General features: G+C 33.9%; 1 protein-coding gene across 1 annotated transcript in view; it reads left to right on the forward strand.

The window, feature by feature from the left end:
• Window positions 1-19,241, forward strand: part of VRK2 (vaccinia related kinase 2) — a 108,567-nt gene that overhangs the window by 22,552 nt on the left and 66,774 nt on the right. Inside the window, exons 2-6 of the mRNA XM_012804001.2 lie at window positions 8,390-8,439; window positions 9,179-9,248; window positions 10,854-10,941; window positions 12,300-12,405; window positions 13,984-14,076. Of these exons, the coding sequence (XP_012659455.1) occupies window positions 8,390-8,439; window positions 9,179-9,248; window positions 10,854-10,941; window positions 12,300-12,405; window positions 13,984-14,076 (407 nt within the window). The remainder of the gene's footprint in view (window positions 1-8,389; window positions 8,440-9,178; window positions 9,249-10,853; window positions 10,942-12,299; window positions 12,406-13,983; window positions 14,077-19,241) is intronic.

Raw genomic sequence — 19,241 nt, forward strand, 5'->3', positions numbered from 1 at the left:
CTCGCCTCAGGAAGGTTGAAGTGCACTCTTCAATCTTCTCTCTTGTCTCTGCTCCAAACCATCAGCTAATTTGCTAAGGTTCTGTCCTTTCAGCCTCCTTCTGGACGGGAGCTTCTGTAAAAAGCTGGCTGCAGTTCGCCATCTTGGCTCCGCCCCCCTGTATATTTCTTTTCTGCAATATTTTTGCCTCTTTTGTCACTGAGCATACACTATTTTATATTACACTTATGTAGTTGTATCTTTCTCTTTTTAAAAAATTAATATATGGAAAAAATCTTCCTCATGTCATCTCTTTGTAGTCTTAGCCTCTTTTACGTGTACCCTAACCCCTGGTAACCACTGAACTGTTCTCTATCACTGTGGATTTCTCTTTTTGATCATGTACAGGATGTTGTAAATGGAGTCATGAGGTATACAGTTTTTTGAGATTTTTTTTTCACTTAGCATTAAGCCTTTGAGATGCTTCAAGTTGTTGTACATGTAAGTAGTTCAATTATTTTTATTGCCAGATAGTATTCTATTGTATGAATGTATCACAGAAAGTTTATTCTATCATGGAAGGACATTTAGGTAGTGTGATTCCTTCAGCTTTGCTTTTTTCTTCAAAATTGTTTCAGCTATTTAAATTACTTTGTTTTTTTCATATAGATTTTGTTTTCAGTTTATAGGAAAAAACTTTGTGGGGTATTGATTGGAATTGAGTTGAATCTGTAGAAAAATCTGTGAAGAACTGACGTTTGAACTATAAATACAGTCTTATCTCCTGTTAGGTCTTCTGTGATTTCTTTTTTCAGCTTTTTGTAGTTTTTAGCATGTTAGTCTTTATGTGTAAATTTCTCTTTTTAATTTTGGTGCTATTGAAAATGTTACTGCATTCTTAATTTCAGTTTACATTTATAAATTATTAGTATATAAAAATGTGATTGACTTTTGTGTTGACTTTATATATCTTGATAAACTCATTTATTCTAGGATTTTTTTCTTTTTGGCATGTAGTTTGGGATTTTTTTTATGTAGACAGTTGTGCCATCTGCAAATAGGGAACATTTTATTTCTTTCTTTCCAGTCTCTGTGCCTTTTGTTTATTTTCTTGACTTAAGCTTTGCCCTATCTTTCTGTGTTCTATAATATCTCTTGTCCAACTTTTTGGTTCTGCCTTTCCTTTTTCTCATCCATTCCTTTTATTGTCTTTATCATCTATATGTTAAAGTCCCTTTCTGTCAAATCCACTAATTCTTTACAGGTGGACTCTTCTGCAGTAGCTGCCTCAAGTCTTCAGGGGAATTGCTCTGTGTTGGTTTTTCATGTAGCCCAAATTTTTCTGTTCATTCCTCCTCATGTGTTCTTTCTTCGTGTTCACCTGCTTGTCCTCCTTTTTCTTGTCACTTCCTCCTTTGCTTCAGATTACCTTGTCTCAGAGCTGTTAGCACTGCTGTTGACCCCATAAATGCCATTGGTGCCAGTCAGAGGAAGGAGGCAAGGCTTATCTTCCAGAACCTTCTTCCTCCAGTCTTGGGCCATGTACCCTCATTACCGCCACTCTTTCCTGGCCTGTTATATGTAGACAGGGCAGGGCAGAGGATTGAGTCTTCCCACAGCTCAGCTAAGTAGCCGCAGGGATCAGAGTGCAGCTCAGCCCATGACATGCACAGGCAGTGGCCAAGTCCTATTTTGTATATTATTTTCTTTTAAGTACTGCTTTGGCTATATCCCACAAATTTTGATATGCTGTAGTTGTCTTATATCTTCATTTGTTGAAAATTCTATCAGTTCATGTTATAATTTTTGCTTCATCAAATATGTTTCAAAGAACTGACGAGAAGGTACATATACATGACATTTTTCCAGATATTTGCCACTTTTTCTCTTCCTTTACTCCTGATAGTCTACATTTTCTTGTCTCAGTGTCTTTCTTTAGCAGTTCTTACAGAGCAACTCAGCTTGCCATGGATTCTTACTTTTTCTTCACCTGAGAATGGCTTGGTTTAGCCTTCTTTCTTAGATGGTATTTTTGCTAGATATTGGATTCCCTTTCATGGTTTCTTGTGTGAAACCTACAGTCATTCAAGTCATTCTTTCTCTATAGATAATGTTTTGTTTTACTCTGGCTCCTTTTAAGATTTTTCTTTTTTAGCTTTTAGCAGTTTGGCTATTTGATTTCCTTGCATTTGAGTTTGTATGTTTATGTATATTTAAAACTTGGGATATTTCAGTCATTATTTCATTAAATATTTTTTCAGTTCCATGTGCTTACTAATCTACTTCTGGAACTCCAGATGTTCAATGTCTTGTTACTGCCTGCAAGTTCCTTAGGCAGTGCTAATTTTTTTCTTATTTTATCTCTCTGTTGTTCAGGTTGGATGAATTTCTATTAATCTATCATCAAGTTCAGAGACTTTCATATGTCATCTCCATAACTGTATTCAGCTCACTCAGGAATAAAACAAAGTATTTTTTGTTAGGTATTTTTCAGTTTTCATTTGATTTTTCCTTGTATATTTTATGTCTTTGCTGCATTGTTCTTTCTATAAGTTCTATAAGTGCTTACTTTTACTTGCTGGAGCATTTTTATAAAAACTGCTTTAAAGTCTGTCAGATAGTTTTAAAATCTCTGTCATTTGGGCTTTTGTATCTGTTGATTGCCTTTTCTTATGTATTTTTTTCACCCTGGTTCTTTGTATGTCTAGTAATTAGATATGGATATGTATGTTGAATATTAGACAAATTTAGGGCTTTATTTCTAACAGAGAATATCAATACTTTTAGTATGTGCTCTTCCTGGTTGCCTTCAGTCCTTAAGTTCTGATAAGTCTACTATGGTTTGGGGGCCATTACCTGGTTTAGGTTTCAATAGCAGAAGTGTTATTCAGGTCTTTTCCATTGCTTTCCACTCAGTGGCCAGTCTGGATTTGGGCATTGGTCTATCCTGTAAGATATTAATATGCTGTTTAATGTTAGCTTCACTTATGCACAGCTTGCAGATGAGCCCAGGAGTTTATAACTTTCTCTGGTGGCTTTCCCAAGCTCTTCTCCCTCCACGATGTCTTTGGTGCATTGTGGTTCTGGGGGAATCTCCCTTTCTAGTTCTCTGACCAGAAAGCTGAGCCTTTATTTATCCTGCCCTGCTACACCCTGGTGTTTAGGGCAAGTGGCAAGAGGATGGAGAGAAAAAAAAGTTTACTGGATCACCTTACTCTCTTGTTACCATACATGGCTCATTTGATTAGAGAGAAAAAAGTTACCCTCCTTCAGGGTTTAGGTCTCTGTGGGCCTCAGAAACTGCCACCACCACTATCAGGTGCTGGTATGGGAGAAAACTGAGAGGAAAAAAATGAAGGAAATAAGACAAATAGCATTTCCACACTTTTTATGCTTGTTGGGAGACTCATTTCCTACTCTTCCCCACTTTTCCCTTCTTATTTGGAGAGGTCCTCTTGGGGTTTATTACGTTTACACTGATGCCAGTTTTCAAGTTTGGGGCTTTGAGTTCAGACCAAGTGATACTGGAGGGGATAAAATGGGATATCCAGTGCAGTTTTGATGCTACTATGAATTTTCACCTTTTTTCATGGTCTGCTTGTTAGATTATTATTTTTAATTAGCAGATTTAATTTTTTAGAGCAATTTTAGGTCTACAGAAAATTGAGCAGATAGTAGAGTTTTTGCTTTCCCACTGTTGTAGTTTCCCTTATTATTAATATATTGAGTTAGTATGGTACATCTGTTATAATTTATTAACCAATATTGAAGTATTATTACTAAAAGTTCATAATTTAAATTAGGGCTCACTTACTGTGTTGTATAGGTTATTTTTGTGTGTGTGGTGGTGGGATCTCACTATATTGCCCATGTTGGCCTCAGCCTCCCAGTTGTGCCATTGCACATGCCATCATTCTTAAGCTTCTGTGTGGTATAGTTTTATGAGTTTTGATAAATGTACAATGTCATATATTCACCATTACAGTATCATACAGTCTGGTTTCACTGCCCTGAAATTGTTTTGTGTTACACTTGTTTATTCCTTTCCCCTCCTATTCTTTAGCCCCTGATAAGCACTGATCTTTTTATTGTTTTTATAGTTTTGCCTTTTCTAGAATAGCATATAGTCAGAATTACACAGTAGAGAGTCTTTTCAGATTGGCTTCTTTCACTAAGTATTAGTATTTAAGGTTCCTCCCTGTATTTTTGTGGCTTCATACTGCATTTCTTTTTATTTTTAAACAATATTTTAAATAAATAATAGCTTAGATATGCCACAGTTTCTCTATTCACCTTCTGAAGAACATCTGGTTGTTTCTAATTTTTTTCAATTATGAATGAAGTTGTTAAAAACATTCTTGTGCAGATTTTTGTGCAGGTACAGTTTTTAGTTTATTTGTATAAGTACCTGGGAGTGTGATTCCTGGATTTTATAGTCACCCTGTGTTTTGTAAGAAACTTTGTACCATTTTACATTCCTCTTATTCCATATACTTGTCAGCATTTGGCATTGTCAATATCTTGGATTTTATCCATGTTGATAGAGCGTAGTTCTATGTCATTGTTTTGATTTGAGTTCCCTGATAACATAGTATGTTGAGCATCTTTTCACATGTTTGACATCTTTATTCATTTTTTTTTTTATAGAAAGATCTGTTAAATCTTGTACCCGTTTTAAAATTAGTTTATTGGCTGGATGCAGTGGCTCACCCATATAATCCTAGCACTCTGGGAGGCCAAAGTAGGAGGATCACTTGAGCTTAGGAGTTTGAGAACAGCCTGAGTAAGAATGAGCCATGTCTCTACTATAAATGGAAAAATTAGCCTGGTGCAGTGGTGTGTGCTTGTGGCCCCAGTTGTTGTGGAGGCTGAGGCAGGAGGATCTCCTGAACCCTTGAATTTAAGGTTACTGTGAACCAGGCTGACACAGTGACATTCTAGCTTGACAGCATGAGTCTGTCTCCAAAAAAAAAAAAAAAAGTTCATTTTTTGTTGTTGAGTTTTAGTAATACTTCATATATATTTTATAAGTGTTTCAGTATATATTTGGCAAATAGTTTCTCTCTGATGGTGATTGATCTTTATTCTAGATGACCGAGATTTTCATCTGTGTTATCTTCTAGAAGTCTGATAGTTTTGCATTTTACACTGAGGTCTGGTATCTGTTTGCGTTAATTTTTATGTAAAGTCAGTATCTAGGTTCTTCTTTTTTTTAATATAGATGTCTAGTTCCTGTACCACATTGTACCCCATAAATGCAGTAATGTACACAGTTAAGAGCGAAATAAAAAAAAAGACTTTCCTTTGCTCTGTTGTAAAGATTGGTTCACATATATATGAACATGTTGCATCTGTTTCATTCTATTTGACTTGATTGTCTATGTTGAAAATACCAAAGAATCAAAAACCACCCGGACCTAATAAATTGTTATAGGAAAGTTGAAAGATATGAACTTAATATATAGAAGTCAATTTCTTTTATACCAATAATGAGCAGTTGCATTCTGAATACCATTTATATTAGCATGAAAAGAGAAATACTTAGCTATAAATGTAAGAAAATATGTACAAAAGATGACAACTACAAAAGTCTGAATCAAAGATCTCTGTGTGTAGAGAGATATTCCATGTTCATGAACAAGAAGACTCATGTTTTTAAGATGTTCTTTTCAACTTGTCATGAATTCAAAGCAATCAAAATGCCAACAAGTTAATTTATGGGTACTGACAAATTAATTCTGAATGGCAAAAGATCCAGAACAGGGAGCATAATACTAAGGAACAACAAAGAGAACTCTACTCAACTTCAAAGCTTTCTATAAAGCTACAATAATTAAGACAATATCACACTGTCAAAAAAACAGACAAATAGAATCAGTGGAATAAAGCAAACGGTTCATTAAAATCCTAAGCTCAATCATTTAAAGTCAAAGACTATTTTTTTAACTACTGTTTGATTTCTTTAATGATTCTATTTCTATTTAGATTTTGTATTTTCTGAACTTTTTTGGTAAATTATGTTTTTTTTCTAGGAAATTGCCATCCTTCTAGTTTTTAATTTTATTGGTGATAATATTGATAGTTTTGGCTTATCTTTTTCAAAATCTCTTCTCGATCTGATTTTGCTCTCTTTTCTATTCTTAAATAATTTTGCCAGACTATTGTTCATCAATTTACAAAGACCGATCTTGATTCTCACTTAACCTTTTTACTTTTTAAATTTATTTTGTGACTTTTAAATCATCACTTAATTTCACTATCCGGAATGAGGCTTGGCTCACAGTAGAAAATAAATATTTGTTTTATTAATTAATGATTGTTTATTTTAATATAAAAAGACCTCTAGTAACTAGAACAATTTATTTGTTCATATGGAATTTATATCTGTAATAGTTTTTGATCTAGTCAATTGATTTTAGATTTAGTTCCTCCAATGTAATCTGATTTGGAAGGGTGTAGACACTGTTGTGTAGCTACCAGATAAAAAGTATAGAGATGTTGTAATTGTGTTCACTTGAAATAATGTTGAAGGAAGATTTAGATTATAATGGTTGAAGACAATGAGGACTGGGACCTTGGACTGTTTGGGTATCTTTTTTTGCAATGGTAACTCAATAAGTTCTTCATCTTGTTGAAATCCCTATTTTCCTTCTGTACTTTTCAGTTCTTACATTCTGTTGGGTTTAAAGATTTGCTGCTATTGGGTCACTTCCTTTCAGACAAGAGGCGGGAGGAAGTTTCTGTGGTCTGCCTCAGGAAGTGAGCACACTCCTCTGAGTAGGTGCTGTTCTAAGAGGACAGGTGAGACAGGATGTCTCTCCCCAGCCGTGGGTACCATACTAGTTATTCAGTTTCTCAGAGGGTGGCAGGAAAGTTTTTTCTCCTGCTTTCTTCCATACCAAAACTAGACCCCTTCTTCTGTATATACTTTCTTTAGTTTTTTTTTTTTTCTTCCTAGATATAGATAATTCACTTTTCCTGTTCTCTTAGGACTGTTAATGTGGGTGAATATGAAATAACATTACGTGAGTGAAGATGAAAATAGAATTTTAAGTGATACGAATATGTTTAATTTCTTTGTTACTATGAAGAGGTCAGGTAGGACTAATGATATTATAAGTTATAGCTAACATCAACTAGCATTGAAACAGTATGTTAGTCACCAGACTAATAGCATAGCTGATATCAAAAACTTTGAGGAATGGCTAAAGGCTCAACTGTAATGTACAATTTATGTACTTTAATAAATTCATGATGTATATTTTACATCTAAGATGTGAATAAACGGAAAAAATTAGTGAAGAGCAGTTGATAGAAGAAAGAAAAGAAAAATATTAAGAGAGTAATAAGAGGACACAGCATTACTGAAATTATATCTGAAGAATTTGATTTTGTTCTTAGTCTAAGTCCTGTTTTTCAGTTGCATTCCTACTTGTTCCACCTTTTCTCTTTTCCTTTTTCTTAAAACATCCTAACAAACACTTCACACAGTGCCTGGCATATTCTGGCTTCTTAATAAATATTGGCTAGTTGAATGAGTGATAGAATACATGAATAAAGTGTGAATAAATGAACGACAAAGTTTTAGGCTTCTACGATTCAAATAAATATACATGTAAACTTCTCTTACTTGGATTTGAAAACAAAATAATCTTTTTAAGAGTTTAGGTAATACAGAGGAAGGGATTAGTTGATTCTAAAATTTGAACACTAAATTTTTTCAAAATTGGATTACATATCTACTACAAATGTATAATTAGAGTAAAATGAAGTAAGATATCTATTCTTTTATGGTAGCTAAAAAAAATTTAAAAAATGAAGAGAACTTGAAATTGAAATGATGTTATGAGATACATACTCTGTAATGTAGTAATAATGCTAGAAGATTATTTTTAAAGTCTCTATTCTTATTTTTAACCTAGTTTATTCTAGAATTTGGTCAAGTAGAAATTATTTTGAACTTTGCTTAAAATGAATCTAGTTTCATTTTTGAATTATTATAGATTTTAAATTAATGCAATTGAACTTGTGAATTTTATTATACGTTATCTATTGGGTTTGATGCCATATGATTAGAAACATTTCCAACATTTTGGGTCTGTGTGATTATATTTTTCTGTTGGTTTTTGTATTTGAAGTTTTAAGTATGGTTAGCAGTAAAGAGCACGGGCAGTGATGCCAGGCAGATCTGAGTTTTTATCCAGTTTGTCACTTAGTGAAAGACTTACTCATTCACCCTCTCAAACTTTTGTAGCATGTGGTATAAAAAGTATGATAGTTACTGTCATCTACTATCATAAGAGGTTGTTGGGATGATATAATAAACTACTAATGTGTAAAGTATCTAGGTTATGGTTGGGGACTCAATAATTGGGAGTAACTTTTTTTCCCATTGTGTTTTTCTCTGCAGCTTTCCCCACAAATAAACCAGAGAGAGAGGCACAACATGTAATAAAAGTGGTAAATATTACTCTTACATTTGGATTTCACACGTATTTGACATTTTTCTTTTCTGCTTTCTTTCTTTGAATGTTTCCCATCTTAATTTTATTATTTACTTATCTATAAACCTAATGTTCTGATATATTTTCACATTATTAAAATATTGAGACTGGGGAAACATTGTTCTTCTCTATTGCCATCTATCATGTGGGTATCTTATCTACCTAACTGTCTTCCTTTCTTCCTCCGGCTCTCCCTCCCTCCTTCCTTCCTTATTTTTATACCCTAAATGGTCAGGTCCTTAATACTCAGCATAGGTTTTAATTCTGTTTGTATTGCCTGTGCCTAAGACAATGAATAGAATATAGTAGATTGCTCAATAAATGTATCATGTATGAATGAACCACAGGATAGTTGCAGTGATGAACATGTTAGTATATGGCTAGTGTCAATTTCTTTATATGTACAATTCTCAGTGCTTTTAGTAAGAGCTTTCTTTAAGAAGACCATTTTTGTGTATAAAACTGAGTAGGAATAGTACGGTAATGTGTTGTTTATAAATGAGATTCTTCAAGTTTATTTAGTGTTTTTCTGAGATTTTTAGTGAAAATCTGATATATATTTTATAAAAAGTGATAAACTGATCCAAAATACTATTATATGTTGTTACCTATAGTCAATATTTTTATAATTGAAAAATCAATTCCATTTTTAGATTTTTTTTCCCAGTAAAATTAATTATTCTTTTCTTTCATAGGAGTATCAGGAAAATGGTCCATTATTTTCTGAACTTAAATTTTATCAGAGGGCTGCAAAAAAAGAATGTAGTAAGTGAAATTAGAAAAATAACTATTTTCAGATATGTACTTGGTAAAGTGAATTTTGATATTTTGGTCTTTTCCTAGTCTTTTCCAATTAACTGTTCTAACATATAAAAGCAAGATAAGTGGTATACAAATATTGATATGATATATTTAAGGAATTAAATATTTTATTTTATTTTATTGTTTTTGAGACAGAGTCTCAAGCTACTGCCCTGGGTACAGTGCCGTGGCATCACAGCTCACAGCAACCTCAAACTCCTGGGCTTAAGCGATTCTCTTGCCTCAGCCTCCCAAGAAGCTGGGACTACAGGAGCCCACCACAACGCCCAGGCTATGTTTTGGTTGTAGTTGCCATTGTTGTTTTGCAGGCGGGCTGGTTTCGAACCCACCAGCTCCAGTGTATGTGGTTAGCTCCCTAGCCACTGAGCTCCAGGCACTGAGCCAGGAATTAAATATTTTAAAGTAAAGGTTGTTTGTACTACTTTCTATAAAATGTTGTGTTGTTGATCTAAGCTACTGTGCATAATCAAAGTGTAAAGATAGTAGAATGAAATTATTGCTTTTACAAAAAATTGTATAGAAAGGCTATAAGGGAAAGACATTAAAATGGGCAGTAGATGTGATTAAACATTAATATGTTTAAGAAAATTTTAGAAACCTGAATGTTGGCAAATTAATTAGCTGGGTAGCAGATGTAAGGAATACCAGTTAGAGGATTTGAATGTGAGACAAATGTGAGCAGAGATGAGGAAGAATGAAAGCATTTTATAAATACCCTAAATACACTATGATGTACATGGGCTTAGTAAAGCATTAAAGAAGTAGACAGGAGTAATGACTAATCAAAGTCCATTACATCATAGTTAGGAAAAAGAATGATGGGTCTGGCCTCAATAATTAACTTTGTTTTCCTTCATAAAGCCTTCTAAGCATTGAGACTGTAGTCTTTACTAACTGTTTAAACTATGTCAGAGTGACAAATAGAATCCATTAAACTTGATTGTTTATCAGTAGAGCTGTCTTAAACATTAAACATACATGGTAGAAAAGTAAAAAAATGATTACACTACCTGATTAAGTGGATTTGATTTTTTTTTTTGTAAACGAAGTTTAATCAAAACAATTTCTCTGTAACATAATTTCAGAGTAAGATGATTTTTCAGCCCTATTTCCGTTCTTAACAATGGCTTTAGATTTTGAAGTAATAGAGAAGAAAAAACCATCTCTCTACTAATCCTTTTGTAGTTAACATATGTTTTATTTAAAAATTTAGTTAGCATATAAAGTAATGAATTTTTTTCACAATTAGAAACATCTACGTGCGTATATAGTGCCCATGTATTTTATAAGACTGTGACTTTTGTTTTTGTTATTACTGATTTAATTTTAAAATTTCTGTATGTGTTTTTTGTTAATTATAGTGATAACAAAGAGTTTGATGCCATTAGGTAGCTATAGTTGATTTTAAAAATTTAAAAAACTTTTCCCTTTTAGGAAAGTCTAATTACTATTTTGGTTAGCTAAATAGGTTTTAGTATCTATGTGAAGGTACAAAATATCTTTTTAAATAACATGAATCTTTTTTTGTTGTTAAATTTGCCTTTGCAGTCAAAAAGTGGATAGAGCTCAAACAACTTGATTATTTAGGAATTCCTATGTTTTATGGATCTGGTCTGACCGAATTCAAGGGAAGGAGGTAAAATGACATTATAATCAAGTATTGTTCTATTTCCATTTCTTAGGTGCTGTATGAGTTATCTATTACTGTGTAATAAACTACCCAAAACATACTGGCTTATGAAAGCAAACTTATAATATCTTAGTTCTGTGTGTCAGGAATTTGCAAGATGCGTATTTGTGTGGTTCTAGCTCAGGATCTCTCATGAAGCTGTAGTTAGCTGTGGTTGGGTGTGACGGGCAGCTCAAGGCTCGACTAGGAAAGGATCTGTTTTCAGAGTCACTTGTAGCAATTAGTAGACCTAAGATCTGCTTCTGAATTTGCTTTTGCGATTGTTGGCAGGCCTTCTTGACCAGGTGTGTCTCTGCCTAAGCTACCTGAGTATTAAGCATATAAAAAAAAGGGCACCTGGCTTCCCCTAGAGCAAGTATGGAAAGAAAGCATGCACAGAGAGTGCATCCAAGAAGGAAGTTATGTTTTATTATAACACAACCTTAATTATAGAAATATCTATTCAACCACCAAATGTGGCTTGTCATCACATTAATAAAGAGTTGATTTTTTAAGATAGGCAATATTATTTTATTTCATAGATGAGAAAATAGGTTCAGACATCAGTACTTTATTCAGACTGTATTTGAATGCTGGAAATAAAAACAAATTGAGAAAGTAAGTTTGAAACAAGGTAAAAGGGGACTGAAGGACTGAATCATGGTACATCCATGCCTCATATATGCAGCCTATTAAAGGAATCTTCTAGAATCAAATAGAGCTATACCAATTGATGTAGAAAGATTTCAATGAGGTACTATTGAAAAAAGTAAGATAAATAAAATGCATATGGTAAGATCACAGTTTTTGTAAAACAAATTGTTTTGTGTGTGTATACACAGATATAGAATGGGGGCTGATATGGGTATCTAAGTAAAGGGAATAAAAGAAGGGTGGAGAGCGGCAATGGAAAGGAAAAGGAAGAAGTGTACTTTAAAACAACATATTTATAAATATATGGAGGCAGTACAAATATCTTGTAAGATCAGGAAATAAATACAAATATTCTGTGTAGGAAAGTAATTTGTTTAAGTCCATAAGGGGAGAGGGTGAAAAATGAATTAAATTCAGGACTACCTAATTTATTCTTTTTTCATGAATTAAGACAGTGAGTGGGTAAGTACAGCGTTCTCTTCTACTAACTGCAAAGTAAATAGTAGTATCTTTCTGTAGAAGAATAGCAGGACATCCACTCTTTATAGTTTAGATTGCATTATACTTGATTGTTAGGGCAGGAGTATTTTTCCTTGTTTCAAATTTTTGAATAGACAGTTTCAAGCATTATTTCTTCAGAAAGATCATGTTTTTATGTCTCTTTCTTATAGTTACAGATTTATGGTAATGGAAAGACTAGGAATCGATTTACAGAGGATCTCAGACCAGAATGGTACTTTAAAAAAATCCACTGTCCTGCAGCTGGGTATCCGAATGGTAAGAAGGAATGACTCCATTTTCCGGTTATTTACTCATTACAATATACAAATCTTTGCCCTTTGTTGAATTATCAAAGAATGAAGGGTTATTGCCCTAGAAATGTCAGTTATTGAGAATACAGAGCATTTTGGTGAAATTGATAACTGTGGGCTCTGTAGGTGACAGAATACGCTGTGTTTGGCACTGCAGACTCAATTAGGCTTTGGTTTTACAGTTTTATCTTCCTGTTCTTGTACAGCTCTGTTTTACATACCAGAACAGGCTTTCATTGCTGTAAGAATAACCTTTCTTTTGTCAGTTATATTTGTGACAATGAAAATCGTGACAAAATATACTTTTTTCCACACTAACCATGTGATAATGTGGGGGTACTATAATGTTTTTGTTATGAGTTTGGGATGGTGGCAAGAACTAGTTGTGGCCATGAATAATACGTACTTTGCCAAATAAAAAGCAATGAAATCTTAATAGCACCCAGGAGCGTATTCACACATTTGTTTATACCACGTATTTGCCTTATCTTGTTTGCGTTTTGTTTGCTAAAGTCTCATTTTTTTCCATTTTTAATAGAATGGCGTTATTCATGCCAGGTTAGGATGTGGCAAATAGAACATATTAATTTTTCCATTCATCCATTAATCCATCCACTCAGCCAGTAAATGTTTACTGAGCACTGGGTGTATGTAGGGTGACCAGACGTCCCGATTTTGGCGGGGCAGTCCCACTTTCCAACAATTTGTCCCGCTTCCTGTGGCATTTTTAAAAAGTCCCAATTTTTGGAAAGAATGCACAAACCGGCTGGAGAACAAGAAAGGAATATATGGTTTTTGGCCACCATATGGCTATTTCGCCAGAATATGAGTTTTATACTATTTTTGTTAATTTTATAATGTTAACTGTAATAAATAATTGCTGAGAAGTGATTATCGAGAACTGCTTATCAAAGTTTGCATTGTTGTCAGGCCCTGCCCTGCGCTGTCCCGTGCCCCCGCTCCGCCCCCTGGCCTGTTGTCCCACCTTACAGATGTTAAAATCTGGTCACCCTAGGTGTATATGATATACAAGGCTGAAGGGCTCTAAAGATGAAACGAAGGACTTTTCTAATATAGTGGAAGAATGCCTTTCCTGTACTCACAGACATGGCATTTTGTGCTGAGGTCCTCAAGACCTGATTTGAAATTATTGCTTAGGTGAGGAATTGCTGTGTGGATTTCATGATTCTTTCACTGCAAGTCTCTGATTTTATGCTATCTTTTTCCTCTTTGCACAGTGTGGTTTGGCCACTGGGCTATCTGGAGCATAGGCATAAGCATTTTTGGATCCTGGTTTCCTTCTGTAAGAGTTTTAGTTAAAATATTTGATTAATATCTAATGAGGATAATTTTACTTTTTCCAGGATGAGCAACTAGAGGATGTGTTATGATAGAATGGAGTAATTAACTGATAATTGTGAAATATATCACTTTGTCATTGTTAACATAAATAAAATCCCATGTTATTCTATATTCAGAATGTTCAAGATGGTCCTGAGTTCTAATAACAGTATAACCTTTTATTGTCTGTTTCATTTCACAGTTGGATGTACTGGAATATATACATGAAAATGAATATGTTCACGGTGATATAAAAGCAGCAAATCTACTTTTGGGTTACAAAAATCCAGATCGGGTAAATACATATTTAGCTTTTGCTTTTGGTAAAGGTCCTCAAAGTACCATACTGAAACATTCAAAAAACTAATGCCTAACCCAGAAGAGTTTACAAATGTGAGGGCTTAACATGATGAATGTTATAATTTATCTTGCCTTTGTTATCTAATCTTAATCTTTACCCCCAAACTAATGAGTAATTAAGATAAGAAACTGAGAGTCTGAGGGGTTAAGTAATGTTGATGGGCATATAGTTTGAGAAATGACTGAGAAGGAATTTGAATCTTCTAGAAAATACGGATATGCAGATAGCCATCAAAATCCATTGGTAGTGAGGAAACATTTATGCAGAGGAGAAAGAAAGCTGTCATATTAGATCCTTTTTTCCTTCTGTATAACCAATTAAGTTTTAAATAGAGAAGCATTTCCAATAGAACTTTTTGTGATGATGGACATGTGTTTGTCCAGTGTGGCCATTAGTACTTAAAAAGCAGGTAGTATGACACCAACTGCTAGCGAGTATATGGAGCAACAGGAATTCTAATTCATTTCTGATGAGAATGAGAAATGATACAGCCACTTTGGAAGACAGTTTGGCACTTTTCAGAAGACTAAACTGCTCTTACTGTACCATCCAGCAGTTGTGTTCCTTGGTATTTACCCAAATGGGTTGAAAACATACATGCATACAAAAACCTGCACACAGATGCGTATAGTAGTTTTAGTCATACATGTCAAAACATTGAAGCAACCAAGATGTCCTTCTGTAGGTGAAAGGATAAATAAACTGTGATACATTCAGATGATGGAGTATTATTTGTGCTAAAATGAACAAACTATCAAGCCTTGAAAAAACATGGAGTAAACTTAGATGTGTATTACCATGTGAAAAAAGCCAATTTGAAAAGGCTTTACTGACTACATCATTCTGACTGTATGAATTCTGGAAAAGTCAAAACTTTGGAGACAATTAAAAGGTTACTGGTTGCTTGGGGTCTGGTGATAGGGGAGGGCTGAATAGGGGGAGCACAGAGGATTTTTAGGACAGTGAAACTACTCTGTTTGATACTGTAATGGTGGAAACATGTCATCATACCTTTCTGGGCACACACTGAGTGTACCACACTAATAGCCTTAAACTATATACCGGAGGTGATAAGGAGGTGTCAATGCAGGTCCATCTATTATAAGAGATGTACCACTCTGGTGAGGAATATTGATAGTAGGGGAGAGCTAACGTGTGCTGGAGGTGTAGGGGCGCTCACTGTACTTTACACTCAATTTACCTAAATTGCTGTAAATTTACCTAAATTGAACATAAAATTTCTTTTTAAAAATGTCTATTTAAGAAATATGGCTTATGTTTTTACGTATGAAAACATCAACATGGAGGAATGAGTATTAACATAGCTACTATCACATCACAGGTTTAAGGAGTTAAGAAATCAAGTCTATAAAAAATTAGAAAAGATGTAGTTAAATATTTAACTGATCTCTGCATAGGTAAAGAAAATTTCTAAATAAAAATGCAAGAGAAAAAATATCTTTTAAAATTTTAAGATATCTTTATACTAAAAACTGATATAATGAAAAGTAAATGAGAAACTGGGAAATATATTTAGATAAATATTTGAGAACATCTAGCAAGCACTAAAAAAATAAGAAAAACACAGAATGCTTTCCTAAAGCAATGTTTGAAAGGAATGAACAGACAAAACACAAGAAATACAATTGTTCTTAAAAATATGAAAAAAAGTCACCTTTGCTAAAAGTGAAAAATAGGGGGATCAAAATAGCAAGGCTCTGTTTTTAAAAGACTCATCAAATTAGAAAAGTCTAAAACAATAATCTGATAATATTGAGGGTGATGAAGGTATAGGCATTCCTATAATCCCTATGAGGATGTAAATTAAATGGGAATATGAGAATGAATTATTAAGTTAATGGAAGGCCAATTTGGCTGTATATACTAAAAGCCTTTAAAGTGTGCATACTTTTAGGGTTTTGATATTGAGACAGAGTTTACAAATAGCCACCCTCTTAAATGTATAGTCCGATGTGTTTTGACACATGTGTATTATATAAGCTTCACTATCTTTATTATAAAACATTGCTTTCATCCTCCAAAGTTCCTTCATTTCCCTTTACATTTTCCCTCTCTTGCCCCCAACCTCTGGCAATGATTCCTGCCCCTACGTTTTTACATTTTCAGGAATACACACATATAAAGAATCTTCGTAAGTTGACCACCCAAGTGACTGTAACAAACTTACCAAGGTACAGAGGTGGAAAGCATAAGGAAGTAGGCCTGCAGTATTGATACGTGCATGTGGTGCATGTCTGGTCTGTGACAATTAGGTCAACGTAAGGAGGTGGTCAGTGTAGGGAGATGGTCAGCTGTAGGGGTTCTTGTGTATATAAATGGAACTATATGTACTCTTCTGTGTCCATCTTCCTGCACTTAGTATACTGCTTTTGAGATTTATCCTTGTATTTCGTTAATAGGTCATTCCTTTTTATTGCTGGGTAGTATTCTGTTGGAAACTACTATCATTTTATTTACCTATTATGTATCTCTGGGTTGTTTCCAGTTTTTGACAATTATGAATAAATCTTCAAGTATTCCTGTACACTTGTTTCTGGAAGGTTGTACATGAGTACATATGTTTTAGTTTCATCTGGGTAAATAGGAGTAGAATTTCTGAGTCATATGGAAGTGTGTGTTTAACTTAAAAACTGTCAAGGTATTTTCCGGAGTGATCTTACCATTGTATATTTCCATCAATAAGGTATAATAAGGTGATGCAATTTATCGCATCAACAAGGTATGATAAATTATTTGCTCCACATCTCGGTTCCATTAAGTCTTTTAAGTTTTAGTCGTTATAGCAGATGTTTGGTAATACCTAGTAATGTAGATTTACATTGATTATCTCTAATGATTAATGATACTGAATTCTCTTTCAGTGTCATACTGTCGTGATTAGTGTAGTCTTAAAATTAGGTAGTATGAATCTTGGAGTTTTATTCTTTTTTTTCTTCAAAATTGTTTTGGCTAATTCTGGCTATTTCGTAATAACATACAGAATGTTTTACAATTAGTTTATCAGTTTCTCCCCCCAGATATGCTAGGATTCTAAGTGACATTGTGATAAACTATAGATCTATTTGAAGGAGTCGGTATCCTAAAAATATGAAGTGTTTTGACTAGGTGTCACACTAATTCACCATACCAAAAAAATAATCATTTCAATACTCAGTTTTATTTATTTCACTTTTATTTTTATTGACCTTATAATGTTTTTCTAATTTCCCTTGTGGTTTTGTTTTTGACTTGGGTTATTTGAGATTATGTTGTGTATTTTCCACATATTGGGTTTTCTCTCTGCTCTTGATTCTTAATTTAATTGTTGTGGTCAGAGAACTACTGTGTATTATTTCAGTACTTTTAAGTTTATTAGGAATTATTTAATGTCAGAAGACGTGATAGGGGCTAACTTGTTGAATATTTCATAAACATTGAAAGTAATATGTATTCTGCTATTTGTTTTGGGGTAGGGTGTTTAATAAATGTCTATTAGGTCAAGTTGGTTGTATTGTTGTAATTTACTATATCCTAACTGAAAAGAGTCTGGAAACTTGCAATTATACTTACAGATTTATCTTTTTTTTTTTTTTAAATCCCTGTCAGTTTTTGCCACATAAGTATTAGAATTATGTTATTGGTTGGTTATGTGTTTAGGAGTTTTGTGTCTTTTTTGTGACTTGTCTCATTGTTATGAAATGTGCATCTTTATCCTTGATAATATTTTTTTGTTTAGAAATCTACTCTGTCTGATATTGGTATGGCCACAACAGCTTTCTTTGTATTTTCGCACTGAATATCCTTTCCAGTTTTTTATTTTTTTCATTTTTATTTATTTATTTATTTATTTTTTGACAGAGTCTCACTTTGTCACCCTCAGTAGAGTGCAATGGCGTCACAGCTCACAGCAACCTCCAACTCTTGGGCTTAAGCCATTCTCTTCTCTCAGCCTCCCAAGTAGATGGGAGTACAGGCACCTGCCAAAACGCCCAGCTATTTTTGTTGTTGTTGTTGTCACAGTTGTTTAGCTGACCTGGGCCTAGTTCGAACCTGCCACCTTCAGTGGTTGTGGCTGGTGCCGTAATCACTGTGCTACAGGTGGTGAGCCTCCAGTCTTTTATTTTTAATCTGTTTCTGTCTATATGTTTAAGTTAAATTTCCTGGAGATAGTTTGTTCATTTTGAAGCCTATTTTAAGCTTTGTTAGCATACGTTAGGAGTAGCCTGTACTCTATAGTTTATCCCCACTTCCATATTGCAATGTTCTGTGATTCTTACTGAACTCCCCATGAGGACTGTGCCATGGCTGGCCACAGCCAGCTCACTGTGAACCCTGGGAATTTATTCTACTTTCTAGGCTCCATCAGTTCCTTGCTCTACCATTTGTCCCACAAAGAAGACTCGAGAGCATTCTCTATGCAGATTTCTGCAGCTCTCTTCTCTGCACTCCACAGTTTCATGCTCTATTGGAACCTCTCTGAACTCTCTATTCCAGTGTGATTGTTATCAGGAAAAATTAGCAGAGTTCCAGCTCTGGGGATAGATTTATCACCAAGCAGTAAGCTGGAGCATTTGTAGGTGCCACCTAATCTTTCTCCATTTTTTTAAGGATTATAATGTCATGCTGTTTAATATCCCAAAACAATGTCTTTCATTTTATCCAGTTTCCTAGTTACATGCAGTGAGAATGTAAATTCAGCTGCTGTTATTTAATCATTGTCTAAAACAAAAAGTTTAAAATTTTTTTATTTCGATAAGTTTTCTTTTTATGCTTTTTGCTAATATTTAAATTATTTTTTTAATTTCCTTGGTATTGAAGAATATTTTGGATATGAGTTTTATTAGGCCTTTATTTAGTATGTATTTTGCAAATATTTTCTCCCAGTTTGCCTTTTGTTCTCTATGCTTGTGATGTTTTATTGCCATATAGAAGGTTTAAATTTTTAATATGGTCGAATTTATCAATCTTTTATTCACCATGGATTTTGAGTCATGTGCAACTTCTGACTTCTCCATGTGCAACATGCTGACTTCTCCATGTGCAACATGTCTCCATGTGCAACATGTCTCCATGTGCAACATGTCTCCATGTGCAACATG

This window comes from Otolemur garnettii, unplaced genomic scaffold (assembly GCF_000181295.1).
Source record: "Otolemur garnettii isolate 467f Iridium unplaced genomic scaffold, OtoGar3 scaffold00024, whole genome shotgun sequence".
NCBI lineage: Eukaryota > Metazoa > Chordata > Mammalia > Primates > Galagidae > Otolemur > Otolemur garnettii.